General features: G+C 44.4%; 1 protein-coding gene across 5 annotated transcripts in view; it reads right to left on the reverse strand.

Annotated features, from left to right (window-relative positions):
- Positions 1-775: 775 nt before the first annotated feature.
- Nhej1 (non-homologous end joining factor 1) overlaps positions 776-21532 on the reverse strand; it is a 92956-nt gene continuing 72199 nt past the window's right edge. For 4 of the 5 annotated variants that reach the window (XM_031368024.1, XM_031368023.1, XM_031368025.1 and 1 more), the window contains 3 exons: positions 2262-2379; positions 1613-1731; positions 776-1222 (listed from right to left, as the gene is read on the reverse strand). In XM_031368024.1, the coding sequence (XP_031223884.1) occupies positions 1148-1222; positions 1613-1731; positions 2262-2379 (312 nt within the window). In that variant the 3' untranslated portion in view covers positions 776-1147. The remainder of the gene's footprint in view (positions 1223-1612; positions 1732-2261; positions 2380-21532) is intronic. The other variant, XM_031368026.1, reaches the window with a different exon arrangement.

Consider the following 21532-nt stretch of genomic DNA (forward strand, 5'->3'; position numbering starts at 1 on the left):
AGCCTAGTCGGTAGAGTGTTTGCCTAGCATGCAGGAAGCTCTGGACTGGGATCTCCAGCTCTGCATAAACCATGTGTGGTAGCACACACACTTGTGAGCTAGCACTTAAATGTAAGCACAGGACCAGAAGTTCAAGGTCATTCTCCTGTACATAGTTTAAGCCAGTGCATGCCTTTAGTCCCAGCACCTAGGAGGCAGATATCTGAGTTCATAGGCCAGCTTGGTCTACATAAAGTTCCAGGCCATCTGGGGCTACACAGAGTGTCTTGGGCTACCATCTTGAGCCAGAGTGATGGTGTTATGTGTGGGTATGTGTAGAAAGACAGACATACAGGGACACAGCCATAGACATGCAGTCACACACAGGCACACAAAGACACAGACACAGACACACACAGACACACACAGACACACACACACACACACACTTCAATTTTTTTTTCTCCCATCCATGGGACCTGACTTTAGTCCTACTACTTGAAGCCATTTGTAATTTGTCCTGACATTATCATTTAGCCTATTCTCTACACTTTGGAAGGAGACAAAAAAAGGACACTCAAGCTTGACAGAAATGTAATCTGACTTGTGCCACCATGAGAGGTTTCAAGATCAAGGTTTCTAACCTTGACTGACCTCAGGCCTCATGAGAGAAGCTGATGAAGGATCTGTAGGATGAAGCTGATAGCGCAGATGTGACCCAACAGGACTAGGGGAGACTCAGTTCTGTTCTAGGGGCTCCTGGGGTCCAGAGACTACAGACAGGTAACCTCAACAGTTGAGGAATATGAGCATCTTTTATTCTGTGTTGAGGGAGGAGCAGTTTTCTAAGGGGCATATCTGACTGGTGAGAGACCCTTATGAAAGGCAGCTGGGCATTCTGGGCATGTGCCTCTTTGTAAACTTGCTTTGTGTATCTAAGTTCACCATAGGGTACTAGTTCAGAGAAAGAACACTACCAACAAGGAGCTGGTGTCACGGAATCTGGAATGCCAGTGGGTTGGAGTCAGGCTTCTCCTGGTGAAGTCCCCATCCAGGTGGCCTGTCAACACAAACTCAGGCCTCTGGGGGATGCTCTGCCACTCAAGCTCCTTCTGGGTGATGCTAGGAAGCGGCTTTGCTCTCTTCTTGGTGGCTGAGACATGGTAAGCTAACTGAAGAGTCCCCTGGGCTTCTTCCTCTTGGACTTTACCAGCTGAGCTCTATGCAAAGGGCCCGAAGCAGCCTAGAGGGAAAGGAAACTCAGTTACTCTATTTGAAACAGACCTCTTGGCACCTGGTTGGCTGAAGCCTTCTTAAAGTGTCTGACATGCTTTGAGGTTTAACCTAGACAGTGCTGTAGGAGTCTAAGTGGACATGTCCCTCACAGGCTGTCACTGGAAGTAGGTGAAAAGGGATTAAGGTTCATCATTCAGCCCGAGTGGCAGGAGAGAGCAAGGGAGGATATGGGCAAGCAAGATGCTCTGCGGTTTAGAATCAGCTCACAATCTCTCTCTACTATCAAGGTGGTGTCAACTAGGCAGCAACTGCAGGAACCATGGCTGTGAGGCTACAGCTGCTAAGCTGTCTCCAGTGCTCAGATGGCCGCCCAGGAAGCTGCTCATGTGTGACTCACCATGGGCTCACACTCAGGCTCTGACAGGGTTGGAGTGCCAGAGACCAGCTCTTCTGGCTGGTTCAGAGGCTGGTTATCAGTTCCTCCAGGGGAGGTGCTGCTTGATGTCTGAGTCTCTCCTGAAATCAGAAAGGTCAACAGAAGGCAGAGAGATGTCCAGTCTCAGAAGAGAAGCAGTCACCAAGCGTTCAGCGGACGAAGGGCAGAGTTTGCTATTAATATATTAACAGATGGAAGGAGCCAGCTTAGCTGACGTTCAGTCAACCCTGTTCCTATGAAGACTCCCAAGCCTGCTTTCAGCACGTAGGTTGAGTTTCCTTGACTTATAAGAGGTGGTCAGATCTCCAAACATCTCCTGATTCTCTCAGTCAGGAGACTTAATCTTCCCACTAGTTCTCTTGCTAACTCATGAGCACCTGGGCCGGTGCTAGTTACGAGAATATTCTGCAGTGAGATAAGTGCCCTGTATCTGCACTGGCCACATGGCTACTGAGCACTTGCTATGTGGCTAAAGTACACAGGAAATTAATTTTTAAATTTATTTAGTTTTTATTCATTGAAATGTAAATAGACTACAAGGTTAGAAATGCTAATCAGATAGCACAGACTCCAGCCCCAAGCAGACCTAGCTGTGACTGGGGATACTCACCAGAGCCTTTACGATTCTGCCTCTCCTGGATCTGCTGTTTTGTAACTGCCACATACAGACTCTGCAGATTCATGGCAAATGGCCTTCCATCACCAACAGCACATGCCTCTGGCAATTTCTAGAGGAAAGGGGATACTGTCATTGGTCTGCCTGGAGATGTAGAGAGACGAGAGCTGATATCCCACTGACAGAGCTGTCATCAACCCCAAACAAATCTGTATGAAGAAGTCTCACCCACTACAGGGCTTCCATTTGAAAGCCTGCTGCCACTGCCAGCCTGGAGGGTCCCGCATGCTTTTCTCTGAAAGGCTACTTTGCCATCCCTCTCTGTTTCTGCTTCCTGTGAATTCTCCACATGTCTCTGGCCTCTTTCTTCCTAAGACATGATCTCTTCCGGGGCTGTTTTAGGACACCATCTTTCTGGATTGCCAGTGCAGTTCATTCACAGAGCACTTGCGTAGCACCTATCATTCAGTCCCCAGGAGCACTACCATACACAAAAGAGATTATCTGCCCTAAGTGTCCCTGGGCTGTATGCTTTGCCATCTTAACTAAGTTTACTCCTGAATTTCCACAGAAGAATGAGAAAAAGAATGAAATTCAGGATGGGGAAAAGAACAAGTAGGAACAACAGAGTAAGAAAAGAGAAAAAAGTTATGATGACATGACACTAGTCAGAGTTGACAGAGCTCGGAGACCCATCTGCCAGCTTACATACTGGACTGTAATCCAGCTGTGCTTTACAATGCTCCATGTGCTCATCAGTGGGGTGAGACTTCTCCCAAGGGGGTAAGAAGTCTTTCGAGGGGCGAGAAAAGTTCCTCTTTTACAGAACAATAACATAAAGACACATACAGCACACAAATGCTATTTATTTATTTATTTATTTATTTATTTATTTATTTATGCATACATGCATGTATGCATATATGCAAACACATATGCAGCAGTCAGCACACAAACTGTGGGAGGTGGTTCTCTCCTCCCACCACATGGGTTCTGGGGGTGGAACTTAGGTCATAAGACTTAGCAGCCAGCACCTTTATCTACTGAGCCAACTTACAGGCTCCATAAGTAGACTCTTGCTATATCTGTGGAATTATGATTTCCTGAGAGGGGGTAGAAAAAAGTTGAGCCAGGCAGTGGTGGTAAACGTCTTTAATTATAGCACTTGGGAGGCAGAGGTAGGCATATTCTGAGTTCGAGGCCAGCCTGGTCTACAGAGTGATTTCCAGGACAGCCAGGGTTACACAGAGAAACCTTGTCTTGAAAAAAAAAAGTGAAAAGAAAAAGAAAAAAAAAGAAAAAAACTGAATGATTCGTTAAGGAGACGATGATGGAATGAGCGCTGAGGAACTGCTCTACGTATATTAGCTCTGTGATATTAGCTCTGTGATGTGCTGAACAGTACACACTCAGAGCAACATGCTTCACCTAATTCTCTTTTCAGCTCAACTGAGATGAAAGAATGGATGAGACTAAATACAATAAAAAATGTGACGAGAGTATGGTGTCCCAAATATAGCTGTACTTCAGGGTCCTGGAATGAGTCCAGAAAGTACTTCACCTGTCCCTAAGCATGTCAACAATGATAGTTCCCAGACAAATGAGCAGGTCCATGTAAGTAGTCAGGCCAGAAGCTTACATGAGAACCAACCCTAAAATTCTTAGCCCATACATATCTCAGGTCAAGGGCACCTCTTCTATGCTATAAGGACTCTTTTCTTTTCAGTGCTGGGCATCAAACCCAAACCCTCATACATGTTAGGTGGATGCTCTACCACTAAGCTATATCCTCAGCCTGACATTCGTTTCTGAAACCCACTGTGGGGAAAGAGCAGATCTGAGAACTCCTGAGAAGTAGTGGATTGGGTGCTGGACCACTAGGATTACAGCTAGTCTCCCTCAAGTAGAGCAGAGGCTGAAGAATCTGTTGACCCAACAGGGACTAATCAACATTCATCTTCCTCCAACCTTACCTCATAAAGACTACCTCAGGCTTGGACTTTCTTTCATTTTATTGCAATATAACCCAGGTTTTAATAAGGCTTGGACTTTCACTGGAAACTACAGGCAGTGAATCAGGGAGCCTAGAGTCTAAACTTTGCCTCCAGCAGTAATCCCCGAGTGTTATCATACCAGCCATCTTCAACTACACTCCCTGAGAAGGGAACTGAAACCAAAGGTAAGCAGGCACCTCAACCCTACTTCTCTTCACTAGGTTCAGCTCTCTACTCCATGGGCTACTGCTTCTAAAAGATAGCCCTCTACTCGTTGGACAGCAAGCCCTGGCAGCAGAGAGAACAAAAGATTTTCTCCTCCAGTGCCTGGGACCTTTCCTCAAGAAATGTACACCCTCTCCAGTCGCCACATGTGACTCAGGCACAGGCACAGCACAGCCTGCATCATAGGCTGGGCAGGGCCCAGGCAGGCCAGGGTCACTGACTCCTACCCTTCACATGGAATGAAACAGACTTCATTCTCTAGGCTTGATTTTTATCCATCACATGTTCTTAACTCTGAAATGAAGTATTAGAAGTAAAAAGGGACTCAAGCCATGGCTACTCTGAACCTAAATCCAAGTCTAGAAACCTAACCTTGGTCTTTCCTCTATTCTCCCCTTCTCAGAGAGACTAGCCCCATAGTTGCCAAGGGCTATCCCACTCATAGGTCTAGTCTCAGAGAGACTAGCCACCTAGCCACACCATTTACTAAATGCCTACCTCGTGCACTGCTTTAAGTATTTTGAATATTAACCCATTTCCCCCTCTTCTTCATTACCATTTTCCTGTCACCTAGAGTAGCTCCTCGCTCATTGGAGACTCAACAGCTTGTGGCTGAATGAACATGGCAGGCACTAGAAGGACACATTTGGCTGAGGTAGTCAGTCTCAACTAGTAAGCAGAAAAACAGAGTTAAATTCTAAGCAGTCTGCTTTTAGGAAATAAATACAAAACCACTACTTTTGTGTTTCTCTGTACAGCAGAATTAGTCAAAATGAAATCTAGCCCTTACTAGGTGCACAATCTATAATCTCTTACATCACAGTTTATCTGTTATCATGAAGGTGAGAAGAAAATAGAACAGATAAAAAGGAAGCAACTGAATGTGGGGGAGGGGAAAGCAACAACTAGTACAGACTGGAGTCCTCAAGGGCTCTCCAGCATCACTGAATCCCTGCACTTGTTCCCATAACAGCCAGGAAAGAGAGACATATTGGCCGCCTGAGCTCCCAGGGCAGGACAATGGCAGGGGCGAGGTGGGGCAGGCCACAGAGATCAAAGCAAGAATGCTGGAGTCGGAACTAAGCAAAGTAAATAGTGTCTCCTGCTGTAAGTATGCCTAGCCAGGAGCACCATGTACCAGCATAGAGCGGGTCACTGACCAGAACGGCAGGGCAAGAAGAGTCAGGTGAGCCTACAGCATGACCATCCATCTGATTAGCCCAGAGACAATTCAAGCCTCAGCCCCCCAGGAGGGTGCTGGGATTGTAGATAGTAGGCACTATAGGAGGAGGTGCAGGGGGTAGACACCTCAGTCCTGCCCTCTTCAGAACAGATCTGAGTGAAACATTGACCAGCCATCAGTGAAAGCTAACCTCTGAGAACTCACATTTGCAAGTGTGTGACAGGCATACACTTATGGTTTTGTTTTGTGTGGCAAGTGATCTGCTGTAACAGAACTATAAGTCAATGGTGATAGGAACCCAGAGAAGACAGGGTGAACTCCAACTGAGCTCCTCAGAAGTGGTGACAACAAGGTAAGCCTTGCACAGTTAGACTCTGAGCACCATGGGAATACGTGGGGCATGAAAGTGTGAACAAGAGGGCTGTGTCATGAAGAGTGAAACAAGAAAGCTAAACACACACCTACTGGATTGTAACCCTAATTCTTTCTGAATTAAGGTCACATCGTGGAGATTTCCTTTCTCTACTTTATAGTGTTTGCCAAAGCTTCCTTAGCCTCCAGATAATACTGAAACAATGTGGACTCAGAACTCTTTGTCACATTTATTTCACTCCTAGTCCTTCTTCATCATTGACGTCAATAGTCACAAACACCATACAGCTACCCATCACCAATGTATAACCCTTTCATCTGCCACTGTATAACCCTCCCATCACCAATGTATAACTGCCATCAGCCACTGTATAACCCTCTCATCTGCCACTGTATAACCCTCTCATCTGCCACTGTATAACCCCCATCAGCCACTGTATAACCCTCTCCTCTGCCACTGTATAACCCTTTCATCTGCCACTGTATAACCTTCTCATCACTACTATATAATCCCCATCATCATTATATAACCCCCATCACCACTGTATAACTTCTCATTGCCACTGTACAACCCTCCCCTCACCACTGCATAACTCCATCACTAGTGTAGAAACCCCATGAGCACTCTAGAACCTATCAGCCTCTGTATAATTCCCATCAGCAACTGTATGACTTTTGCATCAGCCACTATATAACCCTCCGTCAGTCACTGTATAATCTTTCCATTGCCAACAAATGTTTACCCTCCTGAGACAATTCACTAGGGCTCTGGCTCCTGCTTATACAATATAAGAAACTTCAGGAAAACTAAAATGAAAGAATGTCCATAGAAGGATGTCTTTTGTTGTTGTTGTTGTTGGGTTTTTTTTGTTTGTTTGTTTTGTTTTTTTGTTTTTTGTTTTTTTTTTGTTTTTTTTTTTGTCTCTTGTTGCAGTCCGTCTTTGCTCCTAGGGCCAAAACTCACCACCTTCTTTTGCAGTCTTCGCCACTTGATCAAATCCAAAACACATACCCACACTGTAGAAATTCGAGGAATCCCAGAGGATTTGTTGGCAAGAAGTCAATGGGCACTTTCAACTAGAGATATGTGGTCTGCTCCCTCATTCTTTCTTTGAGATGCTCCAGAAAAGGAAGCTTTAGAATCCCAAGAAAAGCTCACACTAATACACAGCTCCCCTAAAGATATGTGCTTCTGTCTGAGGTCAGATTTAACAGATAGGAAGACCAGGGAAGCAAGCTAACCAGAACCCTTCAGCATCCTCCTTTGGGCTGCTTCTGGCATTTGTCCCAGAACTAGCATCGTTCCAAGGCCCAGGGACTAACCCTCATCCTGTCACAGCCATCACGGTCAGACCTCCAACATGAGATTTCCTTAAAGGTGAGAAATTCTCACCACCCTCCTGCACTGTGGCAATGCTGCTGTCTCCCTAGAGTGCCCACACCTCCATCCTGGGACTCCTGGTGACTCTCTCAATCAGTTCTCTTAGAGATAAGAGTAGCAGTAGAAAACTCCTCTAACACCTTAACTGCCAAAGAGTTTGCCAAAGAAGTAAGTGGAAACAACACAAATGATTTAGGCTGCATCTAAGGAGCTGTTTTTCGCAGCCATCTCTGCCAGCCTCCTCAAGTCTAAGAAACACCAAGGAGCTCAGGACTGAGCGGGTGCTGCCCTCTGGAGGCTTACACACTAGGGAGAAGACCAATTTCATATTCTTAGGGGCTGGCAAGATGGCTCTGTGGGATAAAGGCCTCCAAGCCTGATGTTCTGAGTTCAATAGCCAGGACCTACACCTACATGGTAGAAGGAAGAAGCAATTCCCACAGGTTGTCCTCAGACTTCCACATGGGTGCCATGGCGCAAGTGTGACATACTAAATTCTCTCTCTCTCTCTCTCTCTCTCTCTCTCTCTCTCTCTCTCTCTCTCTCTCTCTCTCACACACACACACACACACACACACACACACACACACACACACACAAAGTCATGGGAAAAAAGATAAGAAAAGAGTCCATGAAATAAAATAACTTAAAGAATGAGACAAGAATGTTATGTACTGTTTCATTTATCTATCTATCTATCTATCTATCTATCTATCTACTATCTATCTACCTATCTGTCTATCTATATACCTACCTACTATCTATCTATCTATCTATCTATATACCTACCTTCTATCTATCTATCTATCTATCTATCTATCTATCTATCTATCTATCTATCTATCTATCTGTGCATGGGTGTCAGAATCCCCTAGAGGTGAGTTACAGGTAGTTGTAACCACTTGAGGTGGGTGCTGGTAACTGAATTCAGTTCTTTGGAAGAGCAGAAAGCTCTGTTAACTGCACAGCCATCTCTCCAGCCCTGTGATTTAGTTCTAAACAGAGGTCAAGGAAGGTATCACAAAGTACATTTCAAAAAAACTCTAAATGGAAGTGAAAGAGTAATCCATGTGGTGGAGTTGTTTTCAGAACAGTCTAGTTTACTACTCATTTTGACTATTATTAGAGCCTTTTTCTCTTTTCAAATGTCTCAGTATGAATGGTGAATCAGGTGGTCTTGATGCATAAGAGGATGAGTGTGGCAGGTAAATGGCAGGTTCCTGTGTTTATCTGAATCATGACATGATGCGGCAGAGGGTGAAATTCTCCACTTTATGTTCAGAAGGGTGGCCCTGAGTGAGATGGAGAAGATAGGCTTTATGGTGCCTTGATTCGCGTGAGAGCAGCACAGGCAGTGAGAACCTCCAACAGGATGGCGCCTTAGTCATGGTTTCTATTGCTGGGACAAAACACCACGGCCAAAAAGCCAACTGGAGAGGAAAGAGTTTATTTGGCTTATACTTTCATCATTGAAGGAAGTCGGTACAGGAACTCAAGCAGGGCTGGAAACTGAGGCAGGAGCTGATGCAGAGGCCACAGAGGGGTGCTGCTTACTGGCTTGCTTCCTATGGCTTACTCAGCCTGCTTTCATGAAGGATTCAGGACCACCAGCCCAGGATGGCAGCACTCACAATGGTCTGGACCCTCCCCCATCAATCACTAATTGAGAAAATGTCTTACAGCTGGATCTCATGGAGGCATTTCCTCAACTGAGGCTAACTGAGGCTTTTTTCTCTGATGATTCTAGCTCGTGTCAAGTTGACACACAAAATCAGCCAGTACAGATGGCCAACACATCTTCAAGCTCATATACTAGGTGTCACATGAGAGGAGTCAGGCACAGGGCAGATGTAACAAAGGAATGATCTAGAAACCTAAAATGAAATCCCTAAGTCAAAGAGAGGCTGGGGCTGGAGCATAGCTCAGTGGTAGGCTGTTTGTCTAGCATAGTGAAGTCCTAGGTTTTATCCCCAGCAATGTATAAGAAAGAAGTAGGAGAAAAGGAAGAGGAAAAGGAGGAAGAGGAGGAGGAAGAGGAAGAGGAAGAAGACAAGGAGGGAAAAGAAGAAAACAAACCTGAGCTTCCCCAACACCCAATTCATATATTTATCTTGTTTTGAGGGAAGGGGAAGAAGAGCAGGCCAAGAATGTGAAGACCTATACCACAAAACTAGTGAGGTGATTAATAAGAGAACAGAGCAAGTAACTGGGGGAAATAGATGTTTCCCTTCGAAAGACACACTGGGGCACTGCTGTGTGCCTCAGACTGGCCTCACACGTGTTACATGTATCAGGACTGTCTTGAAATTCTGATCCTTCTTTCTCCACCTCCCTTATAGGCATTTACCACCATGTGGAGTCAGCTACTGAGCCTTCTCTTGCCTGGCCTATTCCTATACCAAGCTAACTCAAGGCATGTGCAAAGGATAGCACATACAGAGAAGCCAGGGTGTGGTCTCATTAATTTACTTTGACTGGCATCTCAAAGTACAGGTTTTCCAAACAATTCAGTGATTCATAAAGACACAGGCAAGGGAGAGAGCCCAGGGTCACCATCCCCTACCACCACACCAGTTCCCTGCTGTGTTAGCAGATCTGAAAGCTCCTGTTCCCTCACCTGAAAGACAAGTGACCGACACCTACTTTGGGAGCACTAGTGCATGGACCTTGGGAGATGATTAATATTGGTTTTTTAGAAGATGTTTTTAAATTGTGATGCATGGAGGAAAGTCTATACTGTGGAGTATATGTAACTCTGGAGTCTAGAAGAGGATTTGGTTGGATTCTTCATAGCTGTAATTTCAGGAGGAAGTGAGTTCACCTGACTTGGAAACCAAGTGCTCTTAACTGCTGAGCGATCTTCCTGGCCCTTAGTGCTTGTGAAGGGCACCTGCCCAGTATGAGTAATGGTTCCTCATTTCCCCATACCAACTCTTGTTGATTCTCAAAAATCACCTTCATTCTCCCACTTCTCAGAACCTGCTCAAGAAGCCAAGGCTTTACTCTCATTTCATTTGACCTTTGCAGGTAGGGAACAGAAACAAAAGAAGTTCAGTTATAACTCTGTCTGGGAGACACACAAAGCATGGCCTCCCCTAACATGCACACACACAAACAATTTAAATAATTTTTAAAGTATTAACAGAGCCCAAGCTACTTAGCAGTGTTTCAACTGGAAATGCTTTTTCATGGCTACTGATATGTCTTGCTTCCTTCCTAACAAGGCTAGGAAAGGCTCTGCTCCATCACCTCATAAGGGCATTTGGGAAGCAGAAAAACATGCACTCCAATCTGTCACCGAGAGGGCTGATGGTCAGATGGTTTGGGGTGGGATTAATCTCTCAACTGCTTGGCCCATGAGAGGTCAACATAAAGAAGATGGAGAGAACAGCGAGACAGTACTGAGGCCCAGGTTTCAGACGACAACTGCCAACTGTCCCATCCTGCTGCTTCATAGCAGTTCACCTGGATAAACAATTTCTGAGTTTTTCCGCAAGACCTAACCATGAGAGGTTCTCCTGTTTTTGTCCCTCACTGAACAGTCCGATATCAGCTGAATATGACCAAAGTATCCCATATGAATTATGAAAATGGTACGATGAAGCCCATTGTTTTATACAAATAATGGCCAGTCATGAAGGAAAAAAACTTGAGTCCTTTATCTGCTCGATGATGAGAAGCCTTGGTGACTTAGGGAAGAACACACAGCATCCTAGGGGCACACTGTCCTTTAAGGTCCACGTGGGAGATTAGCAACACAGCTGACACTGCTCAGTGTTTGGTCTGACTTCACTTTGTTTGGGTCTGTGCCTGTCACAAGGACACCTCTGGCTACTGTGCCCTGCCACTGCTGACCTCCACAGTGAGCCTCTCACTTGTAGGCATCCACACATTGCTGGGCTAGAGAGAAAAACAACTGAGCAATCTGGGCACAATCTTGTGTTTAGAGACCTTAAATTAATTGTGGCTTAGGGATCCTGAAAACTATTTACAGACTACTTTGCCCCTCTGCCTTTCTTTTACAGCAAGTGGGAGAATGGAGGCATGCTTACAGTGATGTGGGAAATCTGAGGCCTCGCTTGAAACCAGGTATTTTTAACATCTGGACCTCACCCACGCTGGAACTACAACAGAGAGTAACACAGGGAAGAGCTCACACAGTTCCAGAGAGACAGTTCAGGTCTAGTGTGTATTCAGATTGAAAAGAAGGGATGTGAGAAGGGAGACTACACAGAAAGGTCCAGGCAGAAGGCTGGAACAGTGCTCCCAAGACTAAGAATTTTGCTGATTTGTTTGATTTTTGGAAAAAGCATCTCACTGCTAGTCTTAAACTTGCTTGTGATCTTTTTGTGAATGTCACCACACCTGGATAACTTTACAATACTGTGATGCTGGAGCACACATAATGATGCTAAGCACATTCTCCACCATTGAGATTGTGCCCAGATTGCTCAGCGTTATTTTTCTCTCTAGCCCAGCACTATGTGGATGCTCCAACTGAGAAAGGGGCTCACCGTGGAGGTCAGCAGTGGCAGGGCACATTGGTCAGCTGTCAAGAATAACCAACTTTTTAAGTTCACCCAACAAGCCTCCATATTTACTTTCCCAACCAGGCACCAGAATCATTCTCATTTCATATATGAGAAAACAAAGGCCTGAAGGGTTAACTGATTCTCCCAATGCACAGCAGAGTGAAAATGTACAAGATCCAGAGGGGTAACCTTCAGAACCTTCCCTTGGCTCACTAGGCAGGAGACCTCACAGCACCACCAGGGAAAAAGTCCATTTCTCCCCCGAAAGGAGGCTGGCTCCTGTTCTGAGGTCCAGCAGCTACTAGAAAGTAGCTTTATCTCCCTTCTTAAGGCTCCAAATGACCCAAGCTGCAGAGAGAAGAAGCAAAATGCCTTTTGGAGGAGAGCTGTGTAACCCCTCTACAGTCTCCCAGGGCACCAGGAAATCACAAAATGACTGTGGTGCAGGGAGACGCTAGATTCTGAATCGCCTTTAGAAAGAAGCACTGCCTTCCAGAGTCATTGCAGGAAGGCCCCAAAGAAAAATAATGGCAGAGGGAGTGGAAGTGGGGGTGGAGGTGGGGTAGTTGCTCTTATAAGAGCCCTTTGTGGTAGCTGCCTCTGAAAGGAGGTTTTGCTAGACAAGGTGGAACTTCTCAAGGTGACAAGCAAATGGCACAGACTGAGCTGTGACCCTCCACTCACTCCATAACCAACCCCCTTTCCTTTGGAGGGCCAAAGCCCAAACTGTCCCCGGAGCCCCACCCAGCCCCAGCACAAACCATGGCTTTCTAGTCTGCACAGCAACTAATGAGTAGCAAAGGGGCTCCAGGGACCAAAGTGGTTTCCTGGGGGGATGAGTCCTCTAAGCCCCAGAGTAAGTGCAATCACAACTCCAGTTCCTTTGCTTTGCTCCCCACTCCTTTCTTTGCCCCAAACAAGCAGCTCCTGTCCCTCTGGCTCCAGCTGGCCTCAAAGGGGGACAGGCAGTCTCAACATCAGGTTATCACATCTCTCAAATTCTGCCACCTCAACATCCCTTCCCAAATGGAAATGAAACAATGTGGTGGAAAGGAAGAGCCTTACATTTAACAACAAACTGGCAGCTCTGCCCTGGGCCACAGCCCTGGGCCACTAGTGCTGGGCAGACTTCTCTACTTTCCTGGTTCCGTGGAGATGAGAGGACAGTAGTCAGCTGGGCCTGCAGGTGCAAAGGTGAAGTGGAGGACCAGGACTGCTCTCTGAAAGACCTCTGCCACCAGGGAGATTCTCTTTCACCCAAATTACATGCCTGACAGCTGGGAACACAGTCTATGGCGGGTTCAAGGGTTTCCTGCCTTCATCTGCCTGCTGCCTGCCCTCTGGAGGGTGACACATTGTCTTCTCTCTGAGAAATCCTGCTCTACTGAATGATGTACCACCTTCCCCAAAATACATATGTGCACATATGCACACACATACATGCACACACACATGTACGTTCATCAGGTACTGGAAAATATGTGAAATAACCTAAACTCTCACAATATTAGAACCAGCAAGATGACTAAAGCTAGCAAAAATACCTTCCCTTGCAAGTCTGACAATCTGAGTTCAATCCCTGGAATTCCCAGTAGACAGAGAGAATGGACTCCAGAAAGCTTTCTTCTGATCTCCACATGTGTGTGCCCCCCAGCCTCCCCAAACACATATCAGTAGGAAAAAATTTAAAAATCTTTAAATTCTCAAATACTGCTTTATGGGAATAAAATGATGTGATCACTTTGAAAAATGATTTGTCAGTATCTATAAATCTAAATATTCACATATTACCTATGAGCCAACCATTCTAGTTCACTGTGCTCACCCAAATACAAAGGGACAGATTATGACACAGTCTCATAGTGAAATAGCATACAGAAATGAAAACCTGCCGTATAGACAATGGGTAAACGTCATAAGCAGAGTGAAGAGGTGCAAAATGAATGCATTCAAGATGACAGTATTTGGATAAAATTTTTCTTCTTCTTTTTTTTTTAATTAAATGTTTTCTTTATTTACAATATCTCCTTTCCCAGGTTCCCCTCCAAAACTAAACTAAACTAACAAAAACTAAAACAAACCCCTGTTCCCTCTCCCATCCCCCTGTTCACCACTGCACCCCCTCCTTCTTACTGGCCCTGGCATTCCTCTACACTGGGGCATAGAACCTTCACAGGACCAAGGGCCTCTCCTCCCATTGATGACCAACTAGGTCATCCTCTGCTACATATGCAGCTGGAGCCAGGAGTCCCACCTTGTGTACACTGTGGTTGGTGGTTTAGTCCCTGGGAGCTCTGAGGGTACTAGTTGGTTCATATTGTTGTTCGTCCTAAGGGGCTGCAAACCCTTCAGCTCCTTGGGTCCTTTCTCTAATTCCTTCATTGGGGACCCTGTGCTCAGTCCAATGGATGGCTATGATTTTAAAACAGACAAGTTTAATGATTACATGAGAAGTCAGGACACTGGTTACCTTTCTAAGGTAGGAGGTGAGTACTTCTGAGAACTGAAATTTTCTAATTCTTCTAAAAAATTTTAGAGGGTATTTATTTTTATTTTGTATGTATGGCTATGTCTGTACCACATGTATGCAGTCCCCTCAGAGGCGCAGAAGAGGGTGTCAGAGCTCCTGAGACTGGCGCTATACATGGTTGTGAACCACCATGAGGATGCTGGGAATTGAACCTGGGTCATCTGGAAGAGACACCAGTGTTCCTAACTGCTGAGCCATCTCTCCAGCTCCCCAATTTTTAATTTTTGATTTGGGTGCTTGTTACACAGCTGTACAATTTACAGTTCTCCAATTCAGATGCTTATTGACATTTTTACAAATATGCATCCTATCATTTAAGTGGGTTTCTTGTTGTTTTGAGACAGGATCCTACTATGTGGACCTGCTGGCCTGGAGCTTTAAACATAGACCAGGCTAGCTTTGAGCTCATTAGGCCGCCCTTGCTTCTGGCTCATGAAGACATGTACTACTATCCAGCCGCATCTTACATTTTGATTCAAAATATTTATTAATAAGAGAAAAAACACCCTGAAAGCAGATAACCCCTCAAAGAGGTAACAATAGATTACTCTATGACTTAAATGTTGAAAGCTGAAAGCATGACCACATGGTAATGTGTACAATTTGAAGGATGTGGATAAGGATGTGGGTTTTCACTAGAGGGTAAAGCTCTGGGTTCAAACCTCAGCACCACAAAAACTATACACAAATATTCACCATAGCATTGCTCATGATAGCCAAAAAGTGGGGAGAAAACCCATCACAGATGACTGAACAAACAAAACTACGGCATATCTGGGCTGGTGAGAGAGCTCAGTGGGTAAAGGTGCTTACCATATGCAAGCTTGGTGACCTGAGTTCAGTCGTCAGAGCCCATATCACACCATGGTGTTCTTGCCTCCCCACCCCACCAAATCATGTCCATATACATACTTACACACATGTAATAATAATAGTACAATAAAATAAAATTTTAAAGTGGTCCCCAAGCCAGACAACCTAAGTTTGATTTCTGGGGCCCATATAGTGGAAGGAGTCAAATGACTCCTGCATGTTGTCCTCTGGCCTCCATATGCTTGCTCCATACACATACACAAATAAATAACCATAGTTAAAAACATCCCCCTGCTGAGTGTGGTGGCAAAATACAGTTAACCCAGCACTCAGGAGGCAGAGGTAGGCAGATCTGTGAGTTCAAGGCCAACGAGGTCTACACATCAAGTTTCAGGAGACCCAGAGCTACAGAGGGAGACCATGTCCCAAACAAACAAACAAAATAACCCCCAAATATGTCATATATATCCATAGACTTGTGTATTGTTTTTCCATAACTGATACTTGCTTCAATATACGTACTACCCGTACCTTGGAAGCACAATGCCAAATGAAGAAGCCAAGCACAAAAGGTTTCACTCATATGAAATACTCAGAATGGATACATTCCCTGAAACAGAGTAGCTCAGTGATTTCCTAGGTATGGGGTAGGGGTGACTAGAGAGTAATGCAAATTCATGTGGGATTTCTCCCAGGATGATGAGATCAGACATTGGTTACAACTGCACAATCATGTGGCAGTGTTTAAATTACTGAATGCTGTACACTTATTTTTTGAAGTATTTATTTTATGTACTTGAATGTTTTCTCTGAATATGTTTGTGTTTGCTTAGCTAGCTAGCAAGCTCCCCTCCCCTCAACACTGGGATCACAGACATGTGCTGCCACTTGGCTTTTTCATGTGGGTTGCTAGAGAAAGAATTCCGGTTCTTGTGTTTGGTATGGCAAGCACTTTACCAACTGAGCCATTTCCCCAGCCCTGAGACCTAGACGGCCTTTAAGGGGCTTCAACACAGTCAGTAGCACAGACACTCAGTGCCTGAGCAACTGGAGTCAGCATGGAATTGAACAGAGGAAAACCTCAGAATCTAGAATCAAACAGACCTAGTTTTGAATTAATCCATTACCTACATAGTTGCTTTATTATCTTAGACAAGCAACTTAATTTTTTTGTGCTTCAACTTTCATACAAAAAATTAGTAAAATAAAGGCTGGGGATGCTGCTCAGAGGTGCAGTGGCTGATTGGCATATGTGAGGCCCTAGATTTAACCTACACACACTCTCTCTCTCTCTCTCTCTCTCTCTCTCTGTCTCTCTGTCTCTCTCTCTGTCTCTCTCTCTGTCTCTCTCTCTGTCTCTCTCTCTCTCTCTCTCTCTCTCTCTCTCTCACACACACACACACACACACACACACACACACACACACACACAGTCCTTATCCACGAGGACTGGTCACAATGATAGTGAAATGAGATGATGTAAATGATGTATTAATTCTGCTTCCTTGAGAGTTCCAAACACTCTCAATTACTTGAAAGCAATCAGAAAAGATACTTGGTTTTAGCACAACAGTAGTTCTACAGTCAAACAGCTATCATTTAAATCTATGGGATCATGACTCCATTTGTCTAAGCCTCTGTTTCTCCAACTGTGTAAAGGGAGCACAGTACTCACTGCCCCAACACCCAGGAAGTGCACAGTAAGTACCCACTGTCACTATATCCAGTCAATAAAGAAAATGATTGCAGAGCCAGCAGCAAGCTGTGTACAGGGATGAACGGGCTTCACCGCCCACAAGAAGCTCAGAGTCTGGCTAGGGAGTCAGATGCATAAACAACCAATTGTTCTTAGGTCAGCACACAGTGCAGCCTTTGATTCAGTCAACAGCAGGAACAAAGCTGGATAGGAAGGAACACTGTGGGGAGGGGGCAGTGCTGAATGGACCCTTCTTTCCTACAAATTGCCTATGAAAGTCTAGGTAAACAGCCATGCAGACTTCCAGGATCTGGAGGATGGATGCTCTTCCTACTGTCCCCTGCTCCTACAGTGGCTGGGACCTCCCATCCCTCGGCTCCCTGGTTATACCATCTGTAGGACCTGATTTTTGAGTACTCTCAGCTTCTCCTCAAAGCCCCTACAACATGTTTGGTTATTGACATTTTGTTGTCTCTGTTTTTGAAACAAAGTCACACATTCAGGCTGGTTTCAAACCCTCAATCCTCTTCCTCAGCCCCCTGAGTTCTGAGATTCTAGGAGGATATACCACTGTGCCACGTCTCAATTGATAAAATTGTTTGAAGGTTTCCAATCCCTCCCCAAGGGCTGTGAGGTTCTTGTATCTAGGAACCATTCACTCAGCTAGTGTATGCTGAGTACCTACTATATGCCAGGCCCTGAAATAGGTGCTGGAAGTTCAGATGGGAGTATAGATATGGGCTCATGAAACATATGGCCTATATTTATTAAAAAAAAAAAAAAAGTTTTGAGATGTATATTTATCCCAGTTCTGGCTAAGGCCCCTATTCTGACTGGCCTACTTGGATATGGGTTCTTGACTATTAATTTAAATTTTAAGAAAGCAAGAAACTAGAACACAGTGCTGGAGGGAACACAGTGCCTCCTCCTGCATCCCTGGATACTCATGCCATTGTTCAAAAGCATCCTAGGGCATACAGCACTACCACAGAGACATTTCCAAAAGCTCTTCCCTTACAAAACTATGTACACCTTTAACCCCAGCACTTGGGAGGCAGGGGAGAAAAAGAGAGAAAGAACCACTGACTAGGCAGGCACCTTCACTGAGCCAGGTTGTTCAAGGTACGAAGAAATGAACGAATGTCTATGTATGTAGCAAAATCTTGTTGAGTTCAATGATACAGATCCCTATATCATACAGCCCACTTTGAAAGAAGAGCAGAAAGCCCACAGGCTTATTCAGCTCTGTCAGGGATTTTTCTTGCCCCAGCCCCAGCTCCCTACCTGCATCAGAACAGACGCAATAGGATGGCATCTGGTGGTTCTGGAGGAGGTTGAGCAGGATACAGGCATGCTCATGGACTCTGAAGAGCAAACTAGCTTAAATCGAGGAAGGAAATCCACAGGAACCAGCCATCTAATAGCTGTGGTCCAAATTACTGCTGCCAATGATCTGCTATAATTACTGATACAACTACAGGCAAGCTGACAAGGAGGCCTCATGTGGGGAGCAATATTTTGCAAGTAATCTATATTAGCTTGTCCTGGGGAAATGAGATATTTTTTGTTTTTTTGGTTTTTTTTTTTTTTCATACTAGGAATTGAACCCAGGGTGTCATGCATTTGAGGTAAGCACTCTACCTGGTTGGGGAAATGAAAATCTCTGGAAATCTCTATATTCCCGTTCCAAATTAAGCCCTAGGTTAGGAGAATTTGTGTCCTTAGCATTAGTCTCTGCTGATCTTTGGGGATGTAGTAAGCATTATGTTGTTCTAGTGTAAGAACTTTGCAGTTTTAGATCAACATTCTAAGTGCATCTATTGCAGATGTATCTTGGAATAACCTCTAATTTGAAGAGAAATAGATATGGAAGAGTAGTAGCTGGGATCAGTAGATCCTGGTAATACAGTGTTACTATATCATCTAGTGGTCCTGGGAGACATACACACAAATTATAAATATGGTAAGAAAACACAGGAATTGGAATAGGAAAGTTTGATGCTGAATGGAGTGTGTGTGTGTGTGTGTGTGTATGTGTGTGTGTTATGTATGTGTGGGAACATGCATGTTATAGCATACATGTGGAGATTAGAAGACACTTTTTGTGGAGTCAGTTATCTCCTTCTATTTTTATGTGGGTTCCAGAGACTGAATTCAGGTGTCAGGCTTATGTAGCAAGCACCTTTGTCCATGGAGCCACCTTGTCCTTGTGTATCATATTATATGCTACTTAATACCACCACCAAATAGTACTTACTTTGAATGCATATTGATCATCTGCACTTCATTACTTGGTTCCTTCAATGACTATAGCACAGATTTTTTTTTTTTTAGATGAATGGTACAATGTGACCAGTGAAGGGAATCTTTTATCAAATGTAATGACAACAAAGTTAACAGGATGACCAGCTCAACAGTGCTCTCTGAAAGCCTCCCTTGAAGTCAGGCATGATGGTATGTACCTGTAATCCCAGTACTCATGGCACTGAGACAGGACGTCTGAAAGTTCAAGGCTAGCTAAAGCTACACGTAGTAAGATATTCTTCACTAAAAGGAAAGTGCTGGAGAGATGGTTCAGCAGTTAAGAACACTGGCAGAACAGGTTGGTTCCCAGCATCCACATCAAGTGGCTCACAGACATCTGTAACTCCGGTTCCAGGAAATCCAATGTTCTTTTCTACCTACTTAGGCACTTGCATGTACTTGGTGTGTGTGTCTGTGTGCACACACACCACATATACACAATATTCTTCAATATCTGTATCATTAAATCAAAATATTAAGTTGGCTAATTGCTTAAAATTAATTGTAGAAAGGCCATTTTAAATATTTTATTCATATGCATTTATAACATATAATTTGTTTATACAGATTGTATAGTAGAACAACAACCCTTACCCAAATGCTTGAGAGCAAGTGCTCTGAATTTCAGATTTTAGAATATTTGTATATGCATAATAAGATACCTTGACAATAGAGTAAACATAATTTTTTTATTTCTTATTTTTATATTTTGGTTTTAGGGACAAAGTTTCTCTGTGTAGCTCTTGCTTATCCTAGAACTTGCTCTGTAGAGCAGGCTGGCCTCAAACTCAAAGATCTGCTTGCCTCTGCCTTCCAAGTGCTGGGATTAAAGGCATGTGCCATCACTGCCCAGCTATGAAATGTTTTATGTTTTATATATACCTCACATGCACTTACTGAAAGCAACTTATATAATATTTTTAGTGTACGTACAATTTGTCTGTGATCCATCACAGGAGGTTAGTGTGAAATTTCCCAGGTGTTATGTGTCAGCACTCAAAAAGTTTCAGATAAGGCATTACATACTTTTGCCATAAGACATGGAGAAATCAAGCTGGTTCGGATCAAGAAACTTCTACCCCACTGGCTAGCTTTCATAGTACCAGAAGGTCCTATGAAGGCTCTAGAGGAGAAGAGCCATCGACAATCCTACCCAGCCATTGATTCTGTGAACTAAGAGAATATCTGGTGTGGCAGGACAAGCTTGTAGGTGCAATAATGGCATGGTGGTATAAAGGTAACCAATCACTTTCTGGTTGGATTTAGAGCCCTCTCCACAGGACAAAATATATGCCTAGTTCTATAAATATGGCCAAGAACCAATAACTGGGGAAGTCACAGGCTCCAAGGGTGATCCTGCTTCCACTAATCTGCTAAATGGACATAGTATTAAACTGTTCTCTAATTCATATCTCTATGAATGGGTTAGTGAAGCTCTCAGACTTCACTACAAAAGCTTCTTTGTGCAGTGGATAGTGGCTAACTCAGAAACCTACAACTGATCAAAGTGCAGAAATCAAGTCTCTGAGGGAGGGAACCATCACCCTCCCTTTTTTTTTTTTTTTTTTCTCCCGAGACAGGGTTTCTTTGCATAGCCCTGGCTGTCCTGGAACTCACTCTGTAGACCAGGCTGGCCTCGAACTCAGAAATCCGCCTGCCTCTGCCTCCCAAGTGCTGGGATTAAAGGCGTGCGCCACCACCGCCCAGCTCACCCTCCCTTAAAGCTCATGGACCATCATGGAAGAGGGGGTAAGAAGACCTTAAGTCCCAGAAGTCAGAAAGTATCAGAGCGAACAGTGTCTTCTGGACATTACAGGATTGCTCATGAACTCACAGCAGCTGTGCGAGCCTATATAGGACCTTTACAAGATCAAGCCAGTATAAGATCAACATTCCAGTTTAGAGTGAGAAGGGGCTCATGAGCTCCTACTGCTAGCTGAAGGACTCTTGTCAGCTGATGGCTTTTAAGGAAGGAGAGCCATTTTCTTTAATAGTATTGCCTCTGGTAGGTCAAGCATAGTCCGATGGATGGCCCCACAGCCAGGGATACATGGGCAGCACAATCTGGGTTTGGTGAAATACTGGTGGGTGGGGAGCACAGGACATAAATTTGGGAGTGAGTGGGAAGATAAAAGGTATATCAAGGGAGTGAATAATACGAAAATGCATTATGTCCATGTAAGAAATTCTCAAAGAATTAATAAAAGATATATAATATATTATATGTATTTAAGT

The sequence above is a fragment of the Mastomys coucha genome, unplaced genomic scaffold, assembly GCF_008632895.1.
Source record: "Mastomys coucha isolate ucsf_1 unplaced genomic scaffold, UCSF_Mcou_1 pScaffold14, whole genome shotgun sequence".
NCBI lineage: Eukaryota > Metazoa > Chordata > Mammalia > Rodentia > Muridae > Mastomys > Mastomys coucha.